Source organism: Astyanax mexicanus, chromosome 3, assembly GCF_023375975.1.
Source record: "Astyanax mexicanus isolate ESR-SI-001 chromosome 3, AstMex3_surface, whole genome shotgun sequence".
In the NCBI taxonomy this organism is placed as follows: domain Eukaryota; kingdom Metazoa; phylum Chordata; class Actinopteri; order Characiformes; family Acestrorhamphidae; genus Astyanax; species Astyanax mexicanus.
The window spans coordinates 61527257-61553293 of NC_064410.1; the positions used below are offsets into that span (position 1 = coordinate 61527257).

Sequence of the window (26037 nt, forward strand, 5' to 3'; positions counted from 1 at the left end):
TTTGATATTTGTTTCTCTTATTTTGTTTTTGTTAATAACACTACATACATTTATAAGACCACCATTGATTATAATTTAACCATTTTGTGAAAAAAAAAAAGAAACATAAGTCCAAACCCCTATCAAAGCAGTTTCTGGTTACTGTACAATTGTTTTTTTTAATGATTATCTAGACAACTCCCTATCAAGCATTAGTTCTGCAACAGTAAATGGAAAAGTAGACTACATTGCAACACCCTATTTACAGTAAATTATTTATATATATATTTATATCACACTGGCTGTATTTAGAGCAGATCAATTCATGAACAAAATTAGTGCAAGGCATGGAGTAAGAAACACCTGGGTGTGTTAAAACTAAAGAGAGAGAGAGAGAGAGAGAGAGAGAAAGAAAGAGAGAAACAAAGAGAGAGAGAGATAGATTAGCATCAGGCTTGTGTTTGAGGAAGGGAGGATGGAAGAATAAAGGACGATTTATCAGGTGTGTGGAGAAGTGTGTACCCAGTCAAAGTGTGTGAAGGGTTTTAATACAGGACTGCAGTGTTACAGAGTCGAGCCCTGTAAATCCTCGAACATGCTGACCGACACGCTCAGACTGTGCCAAAATAACTGTGCTGATAAACCAGTAAAGCCTTAACACGACTGGCCAGAGAACTGCTTGTATATATGTTTGTGCTCACATATATAGGTGCATCTCAAAAAATGTTGAGTATCATTGAAAAGTTACTTTATTTCAGTAATTCAGATCAAAATGTGAAACTCATATATTATATAGATGTGTTACACACAGAGTGTTCTATTTTAAGTGTTTATTTCTTATTTCAGTTGGTGCTTTTGGCAATGTAGGCAGTGTGCCAAGTCCTGCTGGAAAAGGAAATCTGCATCTCCAAAAAAAAAGTTGTCAGTAGCAGAGGGAAGCATGAAGTGCTGTACGATTTTGTGGGAAAACAAAACTGCACTGACTTTAGACTTGATAATAAAACACAGTGGATCAACACCAGCAGATGACAGACATGACTCTCCAAACCATCACTGATCATCAGTAAATTTTACATTTAATTTGTAAATCAAGGGAGCAGAGTCTGGAGGAAGAGTGGAGAGACACACAGTCTACTTTATGCTACCCCCTGCTCTGGATTTCATTTTTCAGCAGGACACTGCCAAAAGTACCACTTGGTCTTGTAGTATATCCAAATTTTCTGAGACACTGATTTTTGGGTTTTCATTGGCTGTAAGCTTCATAATCATCAACAATACAAGAAATAAACTCCTAAAATAGATCACTCTGTGTTTAATACATCTATATAATATATAAGTTTCACATTTTGAACTGAATTACTGAAATAAAGTCACTTTTCAATGATACTCTAATATTTTGTGATGCACTAGTATATATCGGCCAAGCATAACATTATGACCACCCCCTTGTTTCTACACCTACTGTCTGCAGAAGTGCTGCTGGAGGTTTTAAACACTGTGTCCACTCACTGTCCTTCACTCTATTATGGAGTGAAGACACTCTAAATCTGTTGCTGCACATGACTCCGCCCACAGGATGCTGGTGGAGGACTGTTCTCAGTGGGGTCGGTAAGAGCTACAGAGTGTCCTACAGGACCAGTGTAGCTGAGAAACTGGTGAGGATGTAGAAACAAGGAGTGGTCATAATTGGTTGGTTTATTGGTGTGTGTGTGTGTGTGTGTGTGTGTGTGTGTGTGTGTGTAATGCCATGAATCCAATAGCACTGTCCTTTGTTTTGCAATACTGAATCGATTTCTGTTTAAACTCCACCCAATCAATTTTGTACCCAATGTTGATAGATTTCACCGATCTGGTTGGATAAAAAGCACTTTTCCTAAGTACACAGATTTTATAAGTATGATAATGTGCTTTTTCAGGTTAAGACAGTTTTCCAAAAATTAGAATTAAACAATAGCAATATATTGAATCATAATAAAGTATTGTGACAGCGGATTCATATTAAAGGAGAACTCAGGAGTAAAATTAACTTGATTTAAATGTCAGGGCTCTCTGGATTCTACCAAGGAGGTGTGGGTGCTACTTTGGGCCTGGATAACGGTGTAAAAAGTGATTTTTCTGCAGAGGTTTTGTCCATTCTAAAGCATGTTTGTACAAACTGCACATAACTGCAGGATCTTGAAAAGCTGTGGGAGAACGGAGGTGTGCTATTCATCAAAGGTAAGTACTTTTTATCATGTTTTACTACAACAAAAGTCAAATTTACATCAGAGTTCTCCTTTAAAATGCTAAATTCTTGCCAATGCCAATGCACAGCCCTAGTGGACACATACTGTAAAGCCCAATTTATACTTTCGCTTCGAACGTACGCCATAGCCTGCAGGTCTCCAGCGAGAGTGTGCTATTCTCTGCATCGCGCTGCAGTTCAAACAGCGAAGACGGGAATGTGTGGGCGGGAACGTGAGGCCCGGCGGACCAATCACAGCTGCGGCTGTCCAAGACACGTAGCAACATTTCAAGGGAGGTGCGCGATTTGAGCCTCGGCGTAGGGTATGGCGTAGGTTCGACACAGAAGTATAAATTGGCTGTAAGACGTTGGTAAGGGGAGGTGACTAATATCTGTAGGTGTGTAGGGGTGTGTGTGTGTGTGTGTGTGTGTAGCAGTGTGTGTGTGTCCATAAGTATATTAATAACAGGGTGGTTAGTTTCTTGTACAACTTCATTCAGAATAAGTGGACATATCAGATATTGCACGCTGCCCCTGGGGCACCAGAAGCAGAGCAGGCCTACAGGAAGGATGAGCTGAGCTGGGGTGAGGGTGAGGGTAAGGAGGTGAGGTTTTGAGCTGGGTGAAGTGTGAGGAGAAAAGGAGGGGAGGAGGTGGTATAGAAACAAGAAAAAGGAGAGATAAAGGTGAAAGAGGGATCATGGGCAGTCCGTCTCATCCTCTCTCACCGCTTGTGCCGTTGAATAAGGTTAAAACTTTTGATTTCATTTCAGGCCTTGTAGTGAAACATGCACCCATTATTCTGCAAAGTATATTTCTATAAAACATAAACATAATAAAAAAGGAGAAAACAAAGAAACAGAACTAAAAAAAAAAAAAAAACAAGACAAAAGGAGATTTATGTCTGAGAAATATAAGCTATAGAGTCTTTAGCTGATACAGGATGATGGGAAAAGGGAAAAGCGGAGGAGGAGGGGTTTCTTGCAGAAGCCCGGCCCTCCTGCCTCAGGCTAGCCAATGGCGTAAGGAGGATTTTGTATATGTTTTTTATTTATTTAATTTTTTCCCGGATGAGAGAATTGGTGAAAGCAGAGTAATGTTTGGACACAAGCCGTAACCTTCAGAAAGCAGAATGAAGGGCCTGTACACGGACAGAAGACGCAGAAGGGCAGGGCGGAGGTTTTGTTACTGCTGGCCACCGAAAGTTACGGAAGTGAACAGAGCGGGGAGAGGGGGCGGGGCCTTGCGTTAGTTGTCGTGGTAACAGAGTTTGGTGTTTGCATTAGTTGCTGCAGCAGGGAGCCTTGGCGGGTGGGGCTGTCTCGGTTAGGTCCACGCCCCGACTCCGCCCACTGTTGGTTCCCGCAGCCTGGGGCTCGCTCTTGGGCAATCTTTTAGCTAGAGAATAAAGAAAAAAGAAAAAATATAAATACAAATTAAATTAACTTAACTGGATATGAAAGACCAAACACACCTGATACTGTAGATCTATCAGATTCATTTTACTGATTTTACTGCACTCCTCAAAAAATAATGTGCCACAAAGGTTTCCCTCAAACAAGTGTAATAATGATAGTAATAATAATAATAATAATAATAATAAAAATAATAATATAGTTACCACTTTAAAATAAGACTACCTTTATAAAGGGTTTATAAATGGTTTACAATTAGTTCATTAATGGTTACTAATTAGGTTGTAAATATATGTATAATTAGGTTCTACACACGTAGAAAGGGCAACAATATAGATGGCTGTAGGTTCACTATTTGGCAAACAACAGATCATTGTTGCCCTTTCTACGTATGTGTTATAACTGATTATTAATTTTTATGGCATTTACAACCTAATTAGTAACCATTAATAAACTAATTGTAAGCCATTTATAAACCCATTTTAAAGTGGTACCATAATATATTTACAGACAAATTAATTCCTCTACCTTAAAGACTGTGGACTGGTTTGTTTCGAACATAGTCAAATACTATATTATTACTATAATTTAACATTTGTACTTTCAAAAATGAAACTGCTGAGCTATTTATATTGTTTTTTTATAAAAGAAAAAGAAGCCAGACTACAGTATAATAACTGCAGTTTTAAAATCAGTTTTAAATCTCCATTTTTGTTGATTTTTAGATAAATACATAATTTCAACGAACCATCAAGTCTCTTACACTGTGCCAAAATTTCTTGATAAATGAACCAGCAGAATTTCATTGGACAGTGAGGATTTACACACTAATGATTTTAGCGGCTTTATTTATTTTACCTTTTTATTTAAAAACTATGCCTAAACATGATTTAAAAGTGATATAAATCACATTAAATTAGTAAAAACTAGCTATTACTTTGCCTCAGTGGCTCTGACTAGTGTTTAATTCAGTGCAGTGGGCGGGCCAAGCTACTGTTTTATTGGTTTATAAACATGTTCAGTGGCTGGTTCATGGTCTATTCTGATGGACAACAGCTCTCAAATAGTGTTCTGTACAACAAAATAATTAACAATAAAGAAAATGCATGATGTCCATTTTAATGGATGCAGTGTCTGAAAGGGTTCACATATTATCCAATACTGGCTGGGTATCGTGATCAATACTATATATATATATATATATATATATATATATATATATATATATATATATATATATATATATATATATATATGGATCGCTCCTATTTGCATTAAGAATAATTTGATATTAGTGCTTCTCTTATTGAAAACAGTAAAATGAAAACAGTACAATCTTAACTGTTGCATTTCTGTTAAACAAAACCTACAACAGATAAATGCATAACAGAAAAAAGCTATTTCCAAAAGATATACAGTGTTTAACAGTTTTAACAGTCGCTGTAAAACAATGGCATAAATAAAGACTTACCAATGGCCATGAAAATCTCATTCACATTCATGGAGGTCTTCGCTGATGTCTCCATGAATAGCAAACTGTTGTCATCCGCATAAGACTGGGCATCCTGAAAAACAGCATCCCAGACAAATGAGTCGATAAACAGAAGAGTTAGTCTGCGGCTCTGCTGGGCAATCAGTAACAGGGCTGAGGTATCTCCAGTGGATGTTTAAGTTACTATATATATGTTGGTACATCATGATGTTACACTTACACTCCATCTCTTTAAAAAAGTGAAAAAAGGCCTTTTACTGCACAATGCTGAATCAGGAACATACACTATTATATAAATGTATTTTTTTTTTCCAGACATAAAGAATTTTAAAAAGTGATTAGCCTGCTTTTGTTGGAGTTACTCTACAGAGAAGGCTTTCTACTATAATTTGGAGCATTGCTGTGAGGTAGTGCTGGGCACTATAACATACTGGTTGATCCAGTATAGCGAAGGGAAAATTAAAGGAGAACTCTGGTGTAAAATGTACTTTTGTTGTAGTAAAACATGATAAAAAGTACTTACCTTTGATGAATAGCTCACCTCTACTCTCCCACAGCGTTGTAAGTGTTTTTAATACGCTTCTTGTGCACTTTTTAAGTTATTAATGCCTGGTTTTAAATGTCAGGGCTCTCTGGATTCTAGCAAGGAGGTGTGGAGCTACTTTGAGCTGGATAACGGTGTAAAAAGTGATTTATCAGGGTAAATTATGCCCCGTATCTCCCAGTCTGAAGGGTGTTTGGACAAACTGTTAAAATTTCTGGATCTCTGAACGCTGTGGGAGAACAGAGGTGTGCTATTCATCAAAGGTAAGAACTTTTATCATGTTTTACTACAACAACGGAATGCATTTTACACATACTGCCATACTGCTAGAGGCGCTGTGGAACGCCGTGTAGAATGCTAGCCAGTTAGCATAACAAGCTAACACACTGAAGAAATAGAAGCTCAGCTCTGTGGAGTCAAACGCTCCATTCTGCCTGGAGAGGAATGAGAACAGCACTTTATCTGAGGAGCTCCTTCTGCTGTTCCTCACTAAATGAGTGTTTTTATATGAGTAAAATAGAAAAACAACAGCAAACAATAATTATTCTCTCAGAAAAGAGAGGAATGGAACTGCACAAAGAGTTGACATGAACAAGGAACGGAAAAAGTGAAAAAGGGGATATTTACGAGACACATTTACACTTGGTGTGAACATGCCTTGACATAATTGTATGTATTTGTTTAAGAACATGCAACAAAAACAAAAGCCATACATTTACTTAAACATTCTTTTGAGTAATATTCTGAAACCCACCTGGAAGTCAACAGCTCTTTTGTTGGCGAGATCCGCCTTGTTTCCAGAAAGAGCGATGACTATGTTCGGGCTGGCCTGCCTCTGGAGCTCCTTCACCCAGTTCTTTGCTCTCGCAAACGACTCCTAAACAGAGAAGATGGCGGAGTAACATTAGTGAATACATTTAATCAAAGGTGTTGGAGCAGGTTATAAAGACAAATAAAACAACAAAACAAAATTTGTACTTCTGTTTATTATTAGTAGGTAAATACAACCAGGTGAGCATGCACCCACTTCTTCTTTGCTTTAAACGTCACCTGCAGCCTCTCCTGAGAGGGGGTGCTTTTCCTGGCAGGGTTGCTGAATTCGGCATCATAGTAGTGCCTAAATCTGTACCCCCACCATGAAAAGCACCCTCTCTCGGCAGTGTGTACACAGCATCTTATTGATAAAAGCGGAGATAACTGCTTTAGCTAACATTTTTATTTAGAAAAGCGCTCCTGAGAGGCAGTGCTGTTCATGGCGGGGGTGCAGATTTCGCCGCACTTTCAAAATAAAAGTTTATTTTAAAACAGTTTCTGCTTTTTCTGCTGTATCGGTTTTCGGGGGAACAAATCCACCTATTTCTGGATTTGAAAACCAACCCATCCCCCCGGTTCCTACGCCAATGCATTTAATCATCATCTTATAAAAACATATTATGCACCAGAAATACCTCAGTGTTATGTTAATACAATAATAACCCTTTATCTGAAAATAAGTGTTAATATTTTTATGTAAATAAAGATAGATATACAGTTTATTGTTAGTTTATTGCTCCCGAAGGAAATCTTAGATTTAAATTAGACACTAGACCTAAACCTTAAACTGGTTATAAGCATGAGAGATGTCATCATTTGCGTAAGGTGTAGTTAACCATGGTAAACATTGGTAAATATATTTTTTACATCAGTGCAGTGTAAGGAAAATAATGAAGTGATGTAAAGGCTGTCATAAGAGGCTGTGTGTTAGTTTAAGATAATCTCTCACTCGTACACGCCCTTTAAAGTAAACACAGAAATACATAACACCCAATAACTACGTCAGATAAAGCACAGGGCTACTTGACACTAGCATAACCACAGCACTGCAGAAATGACTAAGATGCAGTGAAGAGACAGCACTCAGTACCAGCACCACAGGGTGTAGACACCTGCTACACACGAGTGCTAGTTTCAGGGAGTGTTTGATACACAGCCGTCACACTGCCATCACACTGCAGGGCTCCTGTTTAATATACTCTCATACTTTAACCGCCTAAAGGTGAATTTTTAGCCTCAGAATCCTTGCTGGCTTGTATGATGTACACAAAAATAGGATGTAATAAAGCTGTTCTATCAAGGTCACTCTACCTCAATCTACACTGCTCTACCTCTCTTAATATTGCTTTACCTCACACTACTTCTCAATGGCTCACGCTACCTTGCTTCATATTGCTGTGCCTTACACTACCTCCCGTAATATTGCTCTATATTACAGTACCTCAATCTATATAGCTCTGCCTCACAGTACCTTGCTCCATACTGCTCTACCTTACACTAACTCACTCTATATTGCTCTACCTCACACTACATCGCTTTATATTGCTCTACCTGACACTACCTCACTCCATATTGCTCTGCCTCACACCATCTCTCTCTGCCTTGCGCTACCTCACTCCATATTGCTCCACCTCACACTACATCACTCCATATTGCTCTACCTCATACTACCTCGCTCTATATTGCTCTACCTCACACTACATCATTCCATATTGCTCTACCTCACAGTACCTCGCTCTATATTGCTCTACCTCACACTACCTCACTCCATATTGCTCCACCTCACACTACATCACTCCATATTGCTCTGCCTCACACTACCTCGCTCTATATTGCTCTACCTCACACTACCTTACTCCATATTGCTCTACCTCACACTACCTCACTCTATATTGCTCCACCTCACACTACATCACTCCATATTGCTCTACCTCATACTACCTCGCTCTATATTGCTCCACCTCACACTACATCACTCCATATTGCTCTACCTCATACTACCTCGCTCTATATTGCTCCACCTCACACTACCTCACTCCATATTGCTCTACCTCACACTACCTCGCTCTATATTGCTCTACCTCACACTACCTCACTCCATATTGCTCCACCTCACACTACATCACTCCATATTGCTCTGCCTCACACTACCTCGCCCTATATTGCTCTACCTCACACTACCTTACTCCATATTGCTCTACATCACACTACCGCACTCCATATTGCTCTACTTCACACTACCTCACTCTATATTGCTCAGCCCTTCACTACCTTGCTCTCTACCTTACACCACCTCACTCCATACTGCTCTACCTCACACTACCTCACTCTATATTGCTCTACCTCACACTACCTCACTCCATATTGCTCTACATCACACTACCGCACTCCATATTGCTCTACCTCACACTACCTTGCTCTATATTGCTCTACATCACACCACCTCACTCCATACTGCTCTACCTTACACCAAATCGCTTAATATTGCTCTACTTTACACCACCTAGCTCTACCTCACACTGCCGTGTTCCATATTTCTCTACCTCACACTACCTCAATCTACCTCAATCTATAACAGTTAGCCTCACAGTAATTCGCTCTACCTCACACTGCCTCTCTCTGCCTCTCACCATACTGCTCGGCTTCACACTATCTTGCTCCATAACTGCTCTACCTCGCTTAATGTTGCTCTACCTCACACCACTTCCTTCTGCCTTGCACTACCTTGCACCATATTGCTCTACCTCACACTACCTTGCTTAATATTGCTTTATCTTACACCACCTCTCTCTGCCTCACACTAACTCACTCCAAAATGCTCTACCTCACACTATCTCACTTAATATTGCTCTACCTCACATCACCTCTCTGTCTCGCTCCATATTGCTTTTCACACAACCTTACTTAACATTGCTTTACCTCACACTACCTTGCTCCATATTGCTCACATTATGTCACATTATCTCACATTATGTTGCTCTGCCTCACTCTACCTCACTTCATATTTCTATACTTCACACAACCTCACTTAATACTGCTTTACCTCACACTACCTCACTTAATATAGCTCTACCTCACACCACTTCTCTCTGGCTAACACTACCTTGCTCCATATTGCTTTACCTCACACTACCTTGCTTATTATTGCTCCACCTCACACCACCTCTCTACCTCACACTACCTCTCTACCTCACACCACCTCTCTACCTCACACTACCTTGTTTAATAAGTATGGTAGTGTGCAATTTGGGACCTGAATTTTTAGAGGGAACGTCCAGCCTCGCAATACGTTACCACACGTTATGCAAATTAACGTAATTTTGTAATAAATTATGTCGATTAGATCAATTAGCAGCTCCAGCACTGATAAGGTGATGCTTTTGCTCAGGAGGAGAGTAGAGAAAGCATCATGACAGACTAATTACACATTGATAAAGAAAAAGAAAAACAAGCATTACCATTAAACAGAGAAAACTTAGAGACACAAGACAGTTTGACAGTTTAATTTCTTTAACTTTTAAAAGCAATTGTGAGAAAATTTAGAGCAGACAGCCAGATCTGCTGAGAGAAGAGAAGCCTGTGGTTAATGAGTTCACACTGAACTTTTATTCTTCAGTATAAATTAGCCTGGTCTCCTTTTACCAATACAGTACTGCTGCTTCTGCAATCACATTATCTTACAAAACAAGTGACCACTGACCTATACCATGGTTTAAATAGTTAGCGGCCATTTTTAAAATACATGCAGGTGAATTGAGCAGTATTGAGTAGCGCTGTGTATTGGCTGGAAATTGGAGACAAATTGGAGACAATATGCATCACAATACATGAGATATAATTCAATATGATGATGATATATTGGGACATTGAAAGCAAGTCAATGTTTCCTTGCATATTTGCTTATGTACAAATAAACATTAATATTTTAGCCAGTCAAACAAAAAACAATTAACAAAGAATGGCATCTGATGAAGGAAAAAAATATCCTTTAGTTAATTAAAAGTTCAGTGTCCTTAAAACAGTATTGTTTCTTTATTACCATATGTTTGCACTATAAGGTGCACTTGAAATCCTTTAATTTTTTGTTGTGTCTTATAATCCGGTGCTCCTTGTGTATGAATCCTACCAGTAAGGTATTAAGGAGCAGTAAAGCCACTCTTCTGAAGTATGGTGTTATAATGGTGAGTTTTCAGTAAAGCTTATCCAGCACTAAGGCTAGGTGCAGCAGCATTAGCATTAGCCACAACGCTAGCTCTTTTGCCGTTCAGAGTGCTTAGTGTATGATTGCTTCACTCTTTAATTCACTAAAAAACTATATACAGCATTATTATGTATTAAATTTTAGCTATTTGCCAAATATCCTAATTCATCACTGATATACTAGTGTTCAGTTCTAACACAAAAACACACCACAGTAAATGGCTGTGGTGAATCCACACACCAGTGACTCACTTCGTTGGTGATGTCATAGACCACGATGGCCGCCTGAGCACCTCTGTAGTACATGGGAGCCAGGCTGTGGTAGCGCTCCTGTCCGGCTGTGTCCCAAATCTCAAACTTCACCGTTGTGTCATCCAAGCACACTGTCTGTGTCAGGAAGGCCGCTGGGACCAATAAAAGCACAGTCAAGGAGAGGTCAGTACACAGCACCATCACTCACACAGCACTTTCAGCACAGAGAACGTCTACAGTACAGAGAGTCAGATAACCCTTATATATACACACAGAGTGAAAAGAATAAAAACATAAAATAAAAATTCAATTACTTCAAATAAACTCTACATTCTAAAACTTCATTATATACATGATACAATTTAAATGCTTTTTATATACATTTTATGTAGTCAACATAAACATAAGTAGTGAGGCAGAACAAGCATAAAAAGAGTAGGGCTGCAACTAATGATTATCTTGGTAGTCGACCAAATAATCTGATGATTTTTTTTTTTTCAATTAGTCGATTACTCAACATTTTTTTCTGCCATGTGCTCCTTCTTTAAAAACGATAGAAACAGCTGAATATGAGATTTAAAAGAAATTTGAATGTCTGGATATTGTTTAAACGTGGAAAGTACTGATATTTAGTGGTTGAATATGTAATCTGTTGTGTCTGGGCACCTTTGTGAGACATTTACCCATAATCTCCCATTGTTCTTTTGTCCCCATCACTTTGTGTAATGCAGTACGGTTACAAATTAATGATTAGTCGACAAACTTAAATAATCAACATTGTTCATTATATCTACTAATCATTGCAGCCCTAGCAAAGAGAGGTAGAGCTGAGGGAAAAGAGAGCGGTAGAGGCAAAAAAATGAGTAATTTAGAGTAAGGCAGAGTGAGGCAACAGTGAGTTAGAGCAAGAAATAGCTGGGTAGAGCGAGGCAGAGCTAAGGAAAAGAACAAGGTAGAGGCGAGGTAATGAGCCATTTAGAGTAATTTAGAGCAAAGAGCTGGGTCGAACGAGGTCGTGAGAGGGACATAGAGCACATTAAAGAGTGAGGTAGAACGAGGCAGAGGGATGGAGAGGATAGTAAAGAGCAAGGTAGAACGAGATAGAGCTGAAGTATGTATGTAGAAAAAGGCAGAGCAAGGATACAGTGAGTTAGAGCAAGGAAGAGCTGGGTAGAGTGAGGTTGAGTGTGAGAGGCCGAGGTACAGTGAGGCAGAGGGATGTAGAGGGAGGTACAGCGAGGTAGAGCATTGTAAATAATAAGGCAGAATGAGGTAAAGCTGAGGTAAAGAACGAGGTAGAGGAGGTAATGAGCAATGTAGAGTAAGAGAGGCCGAGGTACAGCAAGGCAGGGGGATGTAAAGAGAGGTAGAGCATTGTAAAGAACGAGGTAGAATAATGCAGAGCTGAGGGAAAGAATGAGGTAGATGCGAGGTAATGAGCAATGTAGAATAAGGCAGAGCGAGAGTACAGTGAGTTAAAGCAAGGAAAAAGCTGGGTAAAACGAGGTTGAGTACGAGAGAGTGAGGTACAGCGAGGCAGAGGGACATTGAGCAAGGTAGAGCATGGTAAAAAAAACGAGGTAGAACTGAGGTTATGAGCAATGTAGAGTACAGCAGATCAAGGGTACAGTGAGTTAGAGCAAGTTTATCACGATATAGTTTTCCATATCAGCCGATATCGATATATATCACAATATGAATCAAATCACTTTCTGCTACACTTAAAGGTTTCTTTTTACTCATAAGTGACAGAATAAGGGAGTTATGGCCAAAAGTTATGGCCAGGGGGAGGGGGCGTGCTGAGCTGTGAGGAAGTTCAGCGCGCTGCCTGTTCTTGTGCTGTGCCTGTTCGCAGCGCTACTTAAATGATAAATAGAAAATAAAGTTTATCGAATCCTATCGTCCGGCTTATTATAGTTATCGCGATATATATTTTCCTCGATAACTATCGTTATCGTTTTATCGCCCAGCACTATGGTTATCCAATCAGAACAGTGAGATCTGACGACAACAACAACTAAGTACAACAGTGCAATCTAGGGGGTGGGGTTCAAACACAACACTGAATTACCATATTTTTCGCACAATAAGGCGCACCAGATTATAAGGAGCATTTTATGCTACTCTAGTAACAAACAGGGGTGTCGGCAAGAGTTCCATCTTATTTAGCATGTAAAGTAGTATATTATATAGCATTAGTATATTCCTTAAAAAATGTCATATCACCAAGAACGTTGTTCACAAGAATACTCTAAAACAATAATAATATTATAAAACTTATTTGGGGTGAAACTGTTTTTTATAAAAAAAAATTGTTGGATTTTTAAAATGTATTTATTCCTGCAAATATGATGCTCAGGTCATTTTTGAAGACTTACTGATTGTAAAGGGTTGAAAAACTCTCACACAACATCTGTTAATGCTATAAATACCTGCCCATAGCTGACTGGCTGGTGACAGGCTGATGACCACAACCAGGAAAATGAGTGCTACAGATGAGTCAGCAGATTTAACCCACATTCAGTTTCCTATTTAAAGTCTTTAATTAACAACGTGGGTTCCTAATGATATCATGGTTTATGAGATTAAGCTGATATGATGAGTAAGACCAGACTTTAATGACTTTATTCTCCTTTAATAGTAACATAGCATGTGTTTACACGCACTTTATAATCTGATTACTGCAGAACATCAGAGTTTGAGAACGTTTGGCTGGTAATGTACGTGCACTGAGACATCCCATAATACTTCAGGTGAGAGTGTACATGCACTGAGAATTGAAACAATAAAAAAAAAAATCCATATTGTGAGAATACCGTATTTTTCGCACTATAGGGAGCACTTAAAATCCTTTAATTTTCCTAAAAATCATAATCGTGTATAAAAAAGGAGTTTCAGTTTAGTTCTCCAGCACCGGAGCTGGAGTAGCATTAGCCGCCAACCACTTTTTCCTCGTTAAAATGTGAGTATTATCAGCCTATAGCCTGCTGCTAACCCCAGAAAGCACTACTGGAGCAGCATTAGCATGACCTGCTAACGGTTAGCCGCTAATGCTCCAGCCTAAGTGCTGGAGAAATTTGGGAATCTAAGCTTACTGTAAACAGACAGAAGCGCTTTACTCAGGAGAGAAATCTGTGTAGATTAACATCCAGCGCTCATTTAACTTTAAAAGAAAGTTTTTTTATTACAGTTTTGTTTTCTTAGCTTAGCTTTACTTAACCTAGTTAGCTACCCGCCCAACCACCACCCAGCCGCGAGACCTGCTGAATCAGAAGTTACTTATAGTGTCTTTTAAAATGTGTTTTATAATCCGATGCACCTTATGTATGAAAGAAAAAATAGACGTTCATTGATAGTGTGCCTTATAATACGGGTACAGTAGTGTTTGCAGTTTATATGCATTGACTAAATATTCCGCACTTTAGGTCTGTAACACTTATTATTTTATACAAAATCTTGGTAAGTATTAGTAAGTTACTGTTTATGAAATCGACCAACACTATACATTTTTTAGATACTACTGAATGTATAAACTGTTTGTTTATTTTGTTGCAGTAGAATATTGTTGAAATATTTTTTTTTATGCCAACATTTTTGGCCAAAATACTCTAAAATATCAGGATATCATTTTAGGGAAATATCGCCCAACCATACAGACAACTGCAGCATCAGATTATACATAATTTATAAAAATAAAAAAACAAATAAATTAAATATAATTTTTTAGAGCATGTAAACAGACTGGTAAGAATAAGTGATCTTACCTCCTATTGTGCTCTCCTGAAACTCATGGAACTGGCCCTTAACGAATCGAAGCACAAGGCTGGACTTGCCCACAGCCGACTCTCCCAGCAGGACCAGTTTAAACTGGCAGATCTTATTGCCCGCGTTGGGCCCGTTGGGCCGGGTCGCTCCTCCCCGATTGGCCATGACAGCGGTCAATGTCCCCTTCTCCTTCTGGTACACTCACACTCACTGTTCCCGTAAGAGCTACAAAGATTTCAGAAAATGAAGAAATGAGAACTTTCACATTGTCCACTGGCCTTCTGTTTCTCCATCCTGATCTTACGGCCTGTAAAGTTCTGAAAGAGCAGTTCTATCTGATAAAGGTTTAATACATGCTTTAATACAATGCTTTAATACACATTTTAAGTTATTTTCAGGTTTTTACATGTAAACATTAGACTGACTCACTGGTTTCACTTCATTAGCCAGTCGCCAAAAAACTTATATGCAAGTTTCAATGCTAATGTTTATAATAATGCAGAGAGAATACACTGACAGTAGGGAAGCATTAAAATTAACTGAAACGTTTGATAATTAGGTTAAATGTTGAAAACAAAACATAGGCAGGTGTTTATTACATTTGCCATTTTTATTCAATTTAAATAAATACATTACAGAGTCTAAATGTATTTAGGCAATTACAAAACTACAATTAATAAAAATATATTTTAAATTGAACAATTGATATCTCACAAAAGTTATTTTACACATTTGTTGTTATATTCTGTTTTTCTGCAACGCCATTTTCATTTTACACTTGGCAAGTCTTGGTAAGTTACTGTGTAAGTAATAGACAAAGTGGCCTGTACTGAACGAAAACTGTTTGTTGCAGAAGAACACTCTTTAAATATATATTTTTTAATAAAAATATGTAATGTTTTGTCATATCGACAAAAAAATTGTTTACAAAAATAATTTATGGCCATATCAGACAACTGCAGTAATCCGATTATGAACTCAACTAAATTAAATTACATTTTTGAGTGCATAAAAATTAACTCATAGGAATAAGTGCTAAGCTCCTATTGTGCTCTCTTGAACTCATGGCCCTTTTTATTCGCTATAAATAAATACATTACTTAGGCAAAATGTAATCAGATGATAAATCTACATTTCATAATAATATATACTGATTTTTTTTTTATTATCCTACAACAGAGCACTTTACATTTACCTCAGCAGTAACATTGTAATCTTAAATTTTGTGAAGCATTGCAATTTTAGTCACATCTAGTTAGGCAACTTTAATTAACAATTACAAACTGTAGAATTTTAGAAACTTTTAGAATAAGGAATTTTACAAAAAGTAAGACATATGCTAAGGCTAATTTAAATCAGTTAACAATTACTATCCTGGCCCTGTACAGCTCGTATGTTTTAAAAGGAAAATGGTCAGTTTGTGAAGACATGGGCTACATTTATGTTCACATTATAAGCCACGTTGCTCAAATCTGACTTTTTGCTCAGATCAGATTTATTTATCTTGATGGTTCACATTCACTGTAAATGTAAGTGATCTGTATCTGTGTGTAATGTGAACAAATCTGTTCCTGAAACGCTGTCTCACATGCTGCACATTGATACATGTATAAACGTCTCCTTCTTCACCAACAACAAAAACCCTCATATTAGAGAGAAGAGAGACTCGTAGCTTTATAAAGGGAAATGGATGCGTTTGTTAGCAGCTCATATGTGGAGCAACTTTTGCTTGAGTGGAGAAACAGTAAACAGCTGCTCTGAAGTTCATGCTCAGCTCCAGGAGGTGAAAAAAGGCCAGGTGGTTTGCTTTTGCTGTTTTTTTGCAGCTATAGCTGCACAGCTGCACCAAGAGATGCAGTGTGGGTACGAGAGAGAAGCACGTAGCGCTAATGCTAATGCGTAAAAGCATAAAGACGCATGAATTCAGATTTAATTTGACTGTTCACATTCATGTTGCATGTCTGTGGATCGGACACTTGTCCGATTTATCACATATGAAAGTGTCTCAAATCAGATTTGGCATGTTCACACAGCATTGAAACAAATCTGATCTGAGCCACATTGAGCAAAGAAATCACATTTGAGTCACTTCAGCCTGGTAATGTGAACGTAGCCATAGTACATAGACACTGAGCGTGAGGAGCAATACTTAATATACTTTATTTTATTTATGTGAGTGGAGCATAAAAATGAACTTAAACATGCCGTTTGTCATCTCTGTATACAGCAGCACTCTGAATAAATTCTTCACTGCAAAATGCTAAATTACTTTACAGAGATTAGTCATTATTCATTACCAATTTTGCCATTTTTGTTCAAATATTTTTAGTTACAAAATACTTACTGCATTCCTACTCCAAGCAACTATTACATATAATAACACACCAACACAGTCCAATCCCCAAATGCTGGTTGTGATCACATTCTGTCATCATAAATCACCCAGTAAATTCAATCCTCTCCCCAAAAACCACACAAAGTCAGTTTATACTGGGTCATCTTCTCCTTCTGGGATCTCTAAATCATCCATGGGATATCATGACTAACTTAGGTTTCCCAGACATCTGCTTACGCATCACATTCCACACAAACAATAGGCCTAATATCTCAGGCTTTTGGCCCCAAGTTGACATTCGATGGGCGTCTGATTTGGTCTGATTTATATCAGTGTGTGCACACTCAGCTGAGCAGGGAGCTCTGTCTCTGTCAAATAATCCAACATAGACGTTCTGTTCAGTTTTTTCTCAAGGCTGGAGGAGTGAGAACCATACAAATAATGGATCAAACACAGTAAAAACAGAGCAACAGCGCAAACCAGGCAAGAAATTGACAAAACAAACTGTTAAGTCTAGTCTGGTGAAACGCTAACAGCCTGGCAGCAACATAAACCAATGGACAGGCTGGCTGGGGGTTAAGGCACTTGCATTATGTAATCAGACTTTTATTAGCAGCAGGAAATAATATGGGTTTAGTAATGTGGGTTTATTGCAGTATCATCACAGCACTCATAAACATATATTGCCTATTTAAACCCTTCCATAAAATAAACAAATCATATTGTTTCATACATATGAAAATATCACACTGTGAGCACTTTTTGATATATATATATTTCTGAATATTTAAATACCATCCACATGCTTCATTCATACAAGGTAAATTCTTTGGAAAGTTAAGCTATGTAAATATATATCCTGCCAAATGTTTTGTGCCAAAAAGCATTTGTAAAAAATAATAGTTTATTGGGGAGTTGGGGGGTGGTGATCATCCAACACTGCGTCCTTAATAATTGCTCTAATTGCTAAATGCAATCAAATCTTCACAGCAATGCTCCAAAATCTAGTAGGACATCTTCTTTGGACAGTTATTCCAACAAGCAGGACACATTCTTTTAATAGCCTTGATCTCTTTCTACAATATCAGAATATGTAGCCCACGATAATGATGATGACAATACTGTAATTGTGCGATACTCAATATAATGCAAGACTGCTCTCTACGATACAATTTTCTGACCCACATAGTGTGAAGCACTATACAACAGATGCAAATACGTAAGTAAAAAGAAAATAAGCAAATATACTTTTGATCAAATGCTATATGTATCGTATGCGATAATACCGCTAACATTTCTGACAAAATAACAAAAAAAATGCATTATTGTGATAATATCATAATATTTTCGCGATAATGATACTCTTGGCGATATGACAAAACACTGAATTAATTTTTTTTTCAAGAATGCACTACTGCAACAAAATGAAAATTAAATGTTATTATTGCATATGATATGATATTGCACACACCTAACTGAGATATTAAAAAATACAATATTTTTTACAAATTTGTAACAGAAGAAGTCAATGATCCAGAATGGCATGATACTCATAATGCACTCAAAGTAAAATAAATGATACTGGACAGATATAATCTGTCTCTAGTAAATATATAATGGGAAATGAGAACTGTGTGAATTTTTCTTTAGCTAAAAACAGTAAAGAAAATATATATTAAAAAAATAATAATAACTGATAATGATACTTTTGACGATATAACAAAGCATTGAATTAAAAAAATATTTCAAGAATACACTACTGCAACAAAATGAAAATTAAATGTTATTATTGCATATGATATGATATATGGCACACCCCTAACTCAGATTTTAAAAAATACAATAACTTTATTATTAGACTTGTAACATAAGTCAATGATCCAGAATGTCATGTTATGTCTAATAATGCAAATCCAAATGTCTCCAGATATATATCCATATATCCAGGATTAAAGTAAAATAAATGATACTGGACAGATATAATCTGTCTCTAGTAGATATATAATGGGAAATGAGAACAGTGTGAATTTTTTGCTTCTGATTAAAAACAGCTAAAAAGTTGTACCCTGATGTGATAAATAGGGGTGTATCAGGGTATAATATTGTTCACGATGTTTAAAAATGTTATGATATTATTGCGTTTGATATAATATGGCACACCCCTATCGCCCACCCTTAAAAACAATACAAATGCCCTGTGATTCTGTATAACATGGCTTAAATAAAGACATGCATTAAGCATGAACATTCCCTCACGTTCGCAGCCTCAACATCTGAGAAAATGACTATGTTTGATGCACATGAAAAGCGTGACACCAGGTAACAATTACAGTTATCTGCTGTTCCTGTGAGGGACGCTGTTTGTGTAGTAATTAAAGATCTGCAGCACAAACACCACGTTTATCTCTGGAGCAAAAAAAAGCAGCACTGGAAGCTCTGCGGTCACTGTCCACACAGCATCATGATGACAGACCAAACAAACACTGCCCTGCTCACAGCCCATTCGAGGAAGCTGACCTACAGGACTGGATTATCTTGGTCTGTTGATACTGACACCAAACATTCAGCACGGAACACATTCAGTGTGGCTGTTAGAGAAACCTGAACTGTATCCCTGCCTAATTCCAGCATGGTTTAAAACATTCAAAAAAAAAATCTATCCTGCTAGGCCATTCATGATAATCATATTATCAACTTATCGTAAAATAAATGGACATGACCTCAAAAACATTTGATAATCACGATATAATCTGTTTTGTTTCGTTGTATGCCTGTTTCTAATATGTAACAGTAAACAGTAGGGCTGCACGATATATCGTTTAAGCATTGTCATCGCAATAGTGCTCAATAGTCACATCGTAGGACGTGTGATGTCACTTAGAGCAATTAAATCAAACATGTCATGTTGCAATGTTTTAATTCTTGACACAAGAAGTAGATACACAGCGCTGTCTCTGTGTCTGTGTGAGTGACAGGCTGCTGCTGCCTGAGAACTGCATGAGGTAACCGCATGGCCTCCATCATCCACATGGATGGGCACGTGCTTGTAAATGTGAGCATGTGTGGAAAGCTGTGCTCCTCAGTCCAGCACAGTTTTGCATCGCAGATATTTCCAGTTACAGCTGAATTCACGCTTTTAATCCCAGAAAAACAAACGCTCTTATTTACCTTTTAAAAAGCCATTTGAATGCCTGATTAAAGGGGTGATTACTGTTGTTTTGCTGGGTGCTGACTCAGCTGTTGATCAGTCCGGACACGAGACAGCGCACGGTTGGGGGCGGGGCTAGTGACGTCATCGGCCCTGCATTGTTTGATGATGCAATATATATTGTCTAAAAAAAGAACATTGACAACACAATTTTTTTTCCAATATCGTGCAGCCCTATTAAACAATATATTAGATAGTCATGCAACGACTAATGCTTCAATACAGAGACTCCACACACAGTGTCGACTGCAGTAGATTTCCCAAACTATGATTAATTAAGTGTATGTTGTCTTTAAAAGAGCTATAATTGCTTTGTTATGTTATTTTATTATCATTAGAACAGAATGCCACTTAATATTGTTTATAGCAATAAGTTCTGGGACCCCCAGTATCCCCATCACTGGTCTCAAACTGCCATAACCTTATACATAATGGAGCTATTCAAAGCACAGAACAAACAACAGGAATTATACTGATATATACATACTAGGGCTGAACGATTTTGGAAAATAATCTAATTGCAATTTTTTATCTATACATTGCGATTTAAAATGCGATTTTTTTTATGTCTTCTCAAGTATTTTTCAACAAACAGAAGCAATAAATCAATCTGTTTAATAATAAACAATATCAGATTTATTTAAAGCACAGATAACAATAAAGCAAACAAATCTATGCTTTTCCTTTTCATCATTTGTTAAATAGATAAATAGCTTTTCCTTTACACCATTTCTTTTTAAATAGAAAAAAACAATAGATATAAAAAAAATTAACTTACTGCTCTCTAGTAACATCATAAAAAAATAAAGTGCAAAAAACATAAAGAGAATCTGCTTTAACCAACTCGTTATTTTCTGTATTTAAAGATGCAGCACTGGTCGTTGGCATTTTAGCCTTGCAAATACCATACGAGGCTTTGTGGTGCTTTTTTAAATGCTGAAAAAGGTTTGTAGTGTTACCTCGCGTCGTAGCAACAGTAGCAAGGCACTTTTTGCACAGTACCTGACGTTAAGCAGCATCTTTTTTTTTTAAAAGAATTACAAATTAATTCCACACAACTGATGTGCTGCCCCTCTTTGGTATTAGACTTTCAGTTGTGTCAGCTTCTGTCGAGCCTGAAACCATTGTGCAACAAGCTAAGGGCGTTTTCACACCTGCAGTTTGTTTCTCTGGTCCGAATCAGTTAATGAGTTCGTTCACTTGGAGCGTTTTCTCGCCCTGTTCGGTCTGGTTTCACATAGACATAAATGTAAACGCACCAAAATGCGCATCAATAAACCACACGAGCAGCCTGTGTCCTCTGATTGGTCAGAGCTGTCTGACACGGGAGTACATTAAATCTAAATATACGAAAAAATAAATACAGGGAGAAGATTTTGTGTTCCAGCGCAAATATCTGTGCTTTAACACTGAACGCTGAAACGCTGCACTTTCAAACACAGTGTTTCTACGTACAGCGCAGATTTATACATAATAAACAGAGTCACGCGGCTGTGAGCAGTGAATGCAGCGCAGATGGCGGAGTTCGTTTGCGCTGCCTCCTCTGGTCTCGGTCCTGTTCTTTTGATCCGCACCTGAGTGCGTTTTTACTGTTTTCACACCTGCTCAATCGAACCGCACTAAAGTTACAAACGGACCAGAGTTGGTTTAAACCTGACCAAATAGTGCTGGTGTGAAAACGCCCGTGCGCTGTGTTGACTTCACTTCTCCACCTCCCTGCCTCCTGCTCGGGTTTGCTCGCTCGCCCTCGGCTCGGCTCGGCTCGCTTCCAAGGCACGTGACCAGTCAAATCGCAGCTTGTGCGGTTAGAGAATATCGTTTTAAAATATCGCGAGATTATCGCAAATGCAATTAATCGTTCAGCCCTAATACATACAGGACAATAAAAAGAAGACAAGTACAATTTAATAATCTGATGTAAGCATACTACCAATATAAAATCAGTACATTAAATGTTTTACAGCCTAAATAATTCATAAGAAAACTATCATTCCCACTGTAAAAGCATTAGCAGGATATGTGGATAGTCTCATTTATGCAAAAACGCCAGTATCAAACCAGTAAGCCAGATATTTGAAAAGCTCCACTTTACCTAAATCCCATTATAAAACCAGTAAATAGGATATTTAGGTAACCTAATTTATCTGAAAGTGTTTCCGGTATAAAATCATGAAGGTAAAATACAGTATTATAAGAGCTTCCCTTACATTAAAGTGGCTCTAAAAGTCTAAAGGATGTTCTGTAGACTAAATAATGCATCAGAAAATAACCCTAGTACAAATCCACTAAGCAAAATATTAAGATCTGAAAACCTTATTTAAAACCATCAGGCAGATCTGGAAAACCTTAATTATTTGAGTGGACTCTCAGTAAAAAAAGAAATCCGTCAATCAGATACTTAGAATGACAATTTATTAAAATGTTTCTCAAATAATTTAGAGACTTAGAGCCAAAATAATTTAATGGATATTGAGCTATTTGTATAGTCACTCTCATTTAAAAGGGCTCACAGTGTAAAACCAGGGGGCATGATGTTTTATAGGCTAAATAATTTATTACAAAATGTTCACAGTATGAAATTGTGTAGGCAGTAGGCAAATAACTTTATATATCTGACTGAATCCTTGTAAAAAATAAGTAGACAGAATATTAACACTGCAAAAAACTAAATCTTAGCAAGTGAAATAAATTATTTCAAAGCAGAACACCATATTTTTTCTCTGCTAAGAATTTTTATGTTACTTGAGTAAGCATCGAGTAAACGTAAAATATTACTTTGCTGATTTTATGATTTTATAATTAATCTAAATTAGTCTTGCTTAGAATGTCCACCTTATATTAAGTAATTGTAAGTCAAAATAAGCACAAATCAATGATCTTAGCTTGATTTAAGTCTTTTGGCACTTCCTGCTACTGCATATTTTCAGAAATCAGCCCCAAAATTCTGCTTACCCCACTCGTTTGCTTAATATTAGAATATATGTCTCAATTTAGATACATTTTGTCTAGTGTAGAAAGTTCACAGTATAAAACGTATTTTTATACTGTTATTATACCGTTACTGTTATTTTTTTATTAAAAAATTAAGTAGACGGAATACTAACACTGCAAAAAACTGAATCTTAGCAAGTGAAATGAACAAATTTCAAAGCAATCATTTTTCTCTGCTTAGAATTTTTATGTTACAAAGAATTGTGTAAATGTAAAATATTGCTTTGCTTATTTTAGGATTTTATAATTAATCGTAAAAAAAAATCGTCTTACTTGGGATTGTCATTTTATTTTATGTAATTTGTCTCAAAATAAGCCTTTTGACACTTTTTGCAATTACTTATTTTAAGAAACCTCACTAGCAAAATCCTGCTTTTGCTTAATATAAGCATACATGTCTCAATTTTTATTTAGTTGGTCTAGTGTAGACAGTCTCTAGTATCTGAACATTTATCTACTATAAAACCATCAGGTAGGATATGTTAACAATCAGATAATCAGATAACTACACAGTCCTACTTCATTTAAAATGCTTCCAATATAAAACTAATATTTGGAAATATGTAAGATAGGTACAGAATGTTGATAGTCTTGCTTGAGTAAAAGTTCTTAGAGTATAAAACCAGTAGGGAGGATATTTGGACAGCCTTACTTATCCGAAAGGATAGACTGGATATTTAAATAGCCTCAGCTATCAGCACGCCCCTCTGGAATGAAACTAGTAAGAAGAATATGTGGATAATCTTCTTAAGTGAAAGTTCCACTTGTATAGAACCAGTATGTAGGATAATGTGGATAGCTTCACTTCTCAGAAAATACAAAGGCTCCCTTGTGTTCCTTGTATTGCAGTGACGTGAAGTATTATAGAGAATTGTTTTGCGATATATCAAAGTATTGTGATTATATATCAGATATTATATATAGTTCTTGCCATAATCTGGATTAGAACATTATTCAAATATTCACTATTCACTGTATACCTGTAACTCTACCTCTTCACTACTTTACTTTAACTGATGCTCTCAAACACTTTATTAAGAGACAAGAAATTCAAGTAATTAACTCTTGATGAGTTCAGCACAGCTGTTAACTGAAAGCCTGAATCCCAGGTGACTCTACTTCATAAAACTGACTGAGAAAATACAGCAGAGATGTGTAAAACTGCCCCCTTAGCAAGAAATGTTACTGTTACTTGTTTTTTGGTTACTAGCTAACTAAATAATTCCATGTTTTCTTCAGAGTGACCTGTGATTCCAACCCTTAGTATAAAGCAGTAAGATATTTAGTTAAATATTATTATAATTATTAGGACTTCTGATTCTCTCAGTTCTGAACTGAACTGAGATTGTCATATGTTCAGATAAACAATAATACAGGATTTACTCTGTGAACTGGATCCAGAACAGGAACAGTGTCCAGTGTTCTGTCGAGTTATGCTACTAGAGCATCTCTCACAACCTTTAAGAACCTCCTTAACACAGAGCTCTTCAAACAGCACTTACTCTCCTAACACCTCTAACACATTAACTACTTCCAACCTCATTTCCTGCTCCCCATTCTTTCTTCCTTAATCCCACTTTTTCTCTTTGGCCTCCTTTAGGCCCTGACTAAAAACTGTCCTCTATTGTGCATGCGCCGGCCAACATTTTAATTTTTAATGTTTTTGTGTGTTATTATGCTAATTATGTTTTTTTGGGTGCATTTAACCACCTGCTTGAACGTTACAAACTGTAAATGCAGATTTAAAAAATTAATAACGGCAAATAATACAAAATAATAATAAACTATTAAAAAGTAAAGTTTCCAATCACATTTATGAATTCATATCTTACACATAATACAGTAATTTATCCAATTAAAAAATCCTACATAGACATCTGCTGAGAACACTTTTTTTAATATGGTGTTTTGTTTTGTTTTTTTTATGGAGGATGGAAAATGACATAAATATAAATAATTCAATGTACATATGAAATGTGACATTAATGAATAAATAAATACATGCTTAAATAAATAAATAAGTAAATGCAGAAATTCAGGAATAGACAAAAAAGAAGGTTCATGTATGAAAATATGGATATAGATATCTGATATATGTTTTTAGGTGTGTACTTATACAATATTCATAACAAATTCGTAAATACGTTTTGTTTAATTATTACACAATTATTTATGCGGGTATCTGCTTGTTTATTCATTTGTATGTGCATTTATTTTTTATACGCATGTCATTTTCGTTCCCCTTGTTTTTTAGTGTATTTTTAAATTTAAATACCTTTAAATGCCTTTAAATTACATCAGGATATCACGGCAGAACACCGGTCTGTTTAGCCCCGGTTAACACTAACAGAACTCCCCTAACTAACCTCCTCTATTTCAGGCTGCAGCCTGTAAACAGAACCGCTCCGGGAACAGGGAGGACCGGGGGAACCGGGCCAGCGCTGCCCGGGAGCAGAGCCTGAGCAGCGGCCTCGGATACACCGCCGCTCCGCTAACAGCAGCTAACCACTAGCTTAGCTCACCCAGGCTAACAGCGGCTAACGGCCCCGCGGCTCCCCGCCCTGCCCGCGCGCTGCCGGGGTTACCTGCAGGAGTGGAGCGGTGTAGGGCGGTCCGGGAGGTGCGGGCGTTCCGGGCGGTTCGGGCTCCGGGCTGGGCGGGTTCGGGTCGGTCCGGTTCGGTTCGGTTCGGGGGGAGATTCTCTCTCTCTCTCTCCACTTCCCACTACAACCAAAACACACACAACCACTTCCGCCCCTCGCGCCACGTCAGTTCTGGCCCTCAGCAGCGCACTTCCTGTGCAGGCCTCCACCATAATA

General features: G+C 37.5%; 1 protein-coding gene across 1 annotated transcript; it reads right to left on the reverse strand.

The window, feature by feature from the left end:
• Positions 1 to 25978, reverse strand: rab5aa (RAB5A, member RAS oncogene family, a). The gene is made up of 6 exons (XM_022662979.2): positions 25804 to 25978; positions 14684 to 14909; positions 10920 to 11071; positions 6409 to 6531; positions 5090 to 5183; positions 1 to 3601 (listed from the first exon to the last, which is right to left on the reverse strand). Exons 2-6 carry the CDS (start codon positions 14847 to 14849, stop codon positions 3486 to 3488), a joined length of 651 nt encoding a protein of 216 aa, XP_022518700.1. The 5' UTR covers positions 14850 to 14909; positions 25804 to 25978; the 3' UTR covers positions 1 to 3485.
• Positions 25979 to 26037: the final 59 nt, after the last annotated feature.

What these genes read in the sequence shown, in the direction of transcription:
- rab5aa (XM_022662979.2), bottom strand. Translation starts at nt 14,849, where the DNA reads ATGGCCAATCGGGGAGGAGCGACCCGGCCCAACGGGCCCAACGCGGGC. An exon ending in TCTATGACATCACCAACGAA is followed by an intron (nt 6,532 to 10,919) that starts GTGAGTCACTGG and finishes TTCTCTGTTTAG; the next exon opens with GAGTCGTTTGCGAGAGCAAA. An exon ending in AAAGAGCTGTTGACTTCCAG is followed by an intron (nt 5,184 to 6,408) that starts GTGGGTTTCAGA and finishes GCTGTTTTTCAG; the next exon opens with GATGCCCAGTCTTATGCGGA.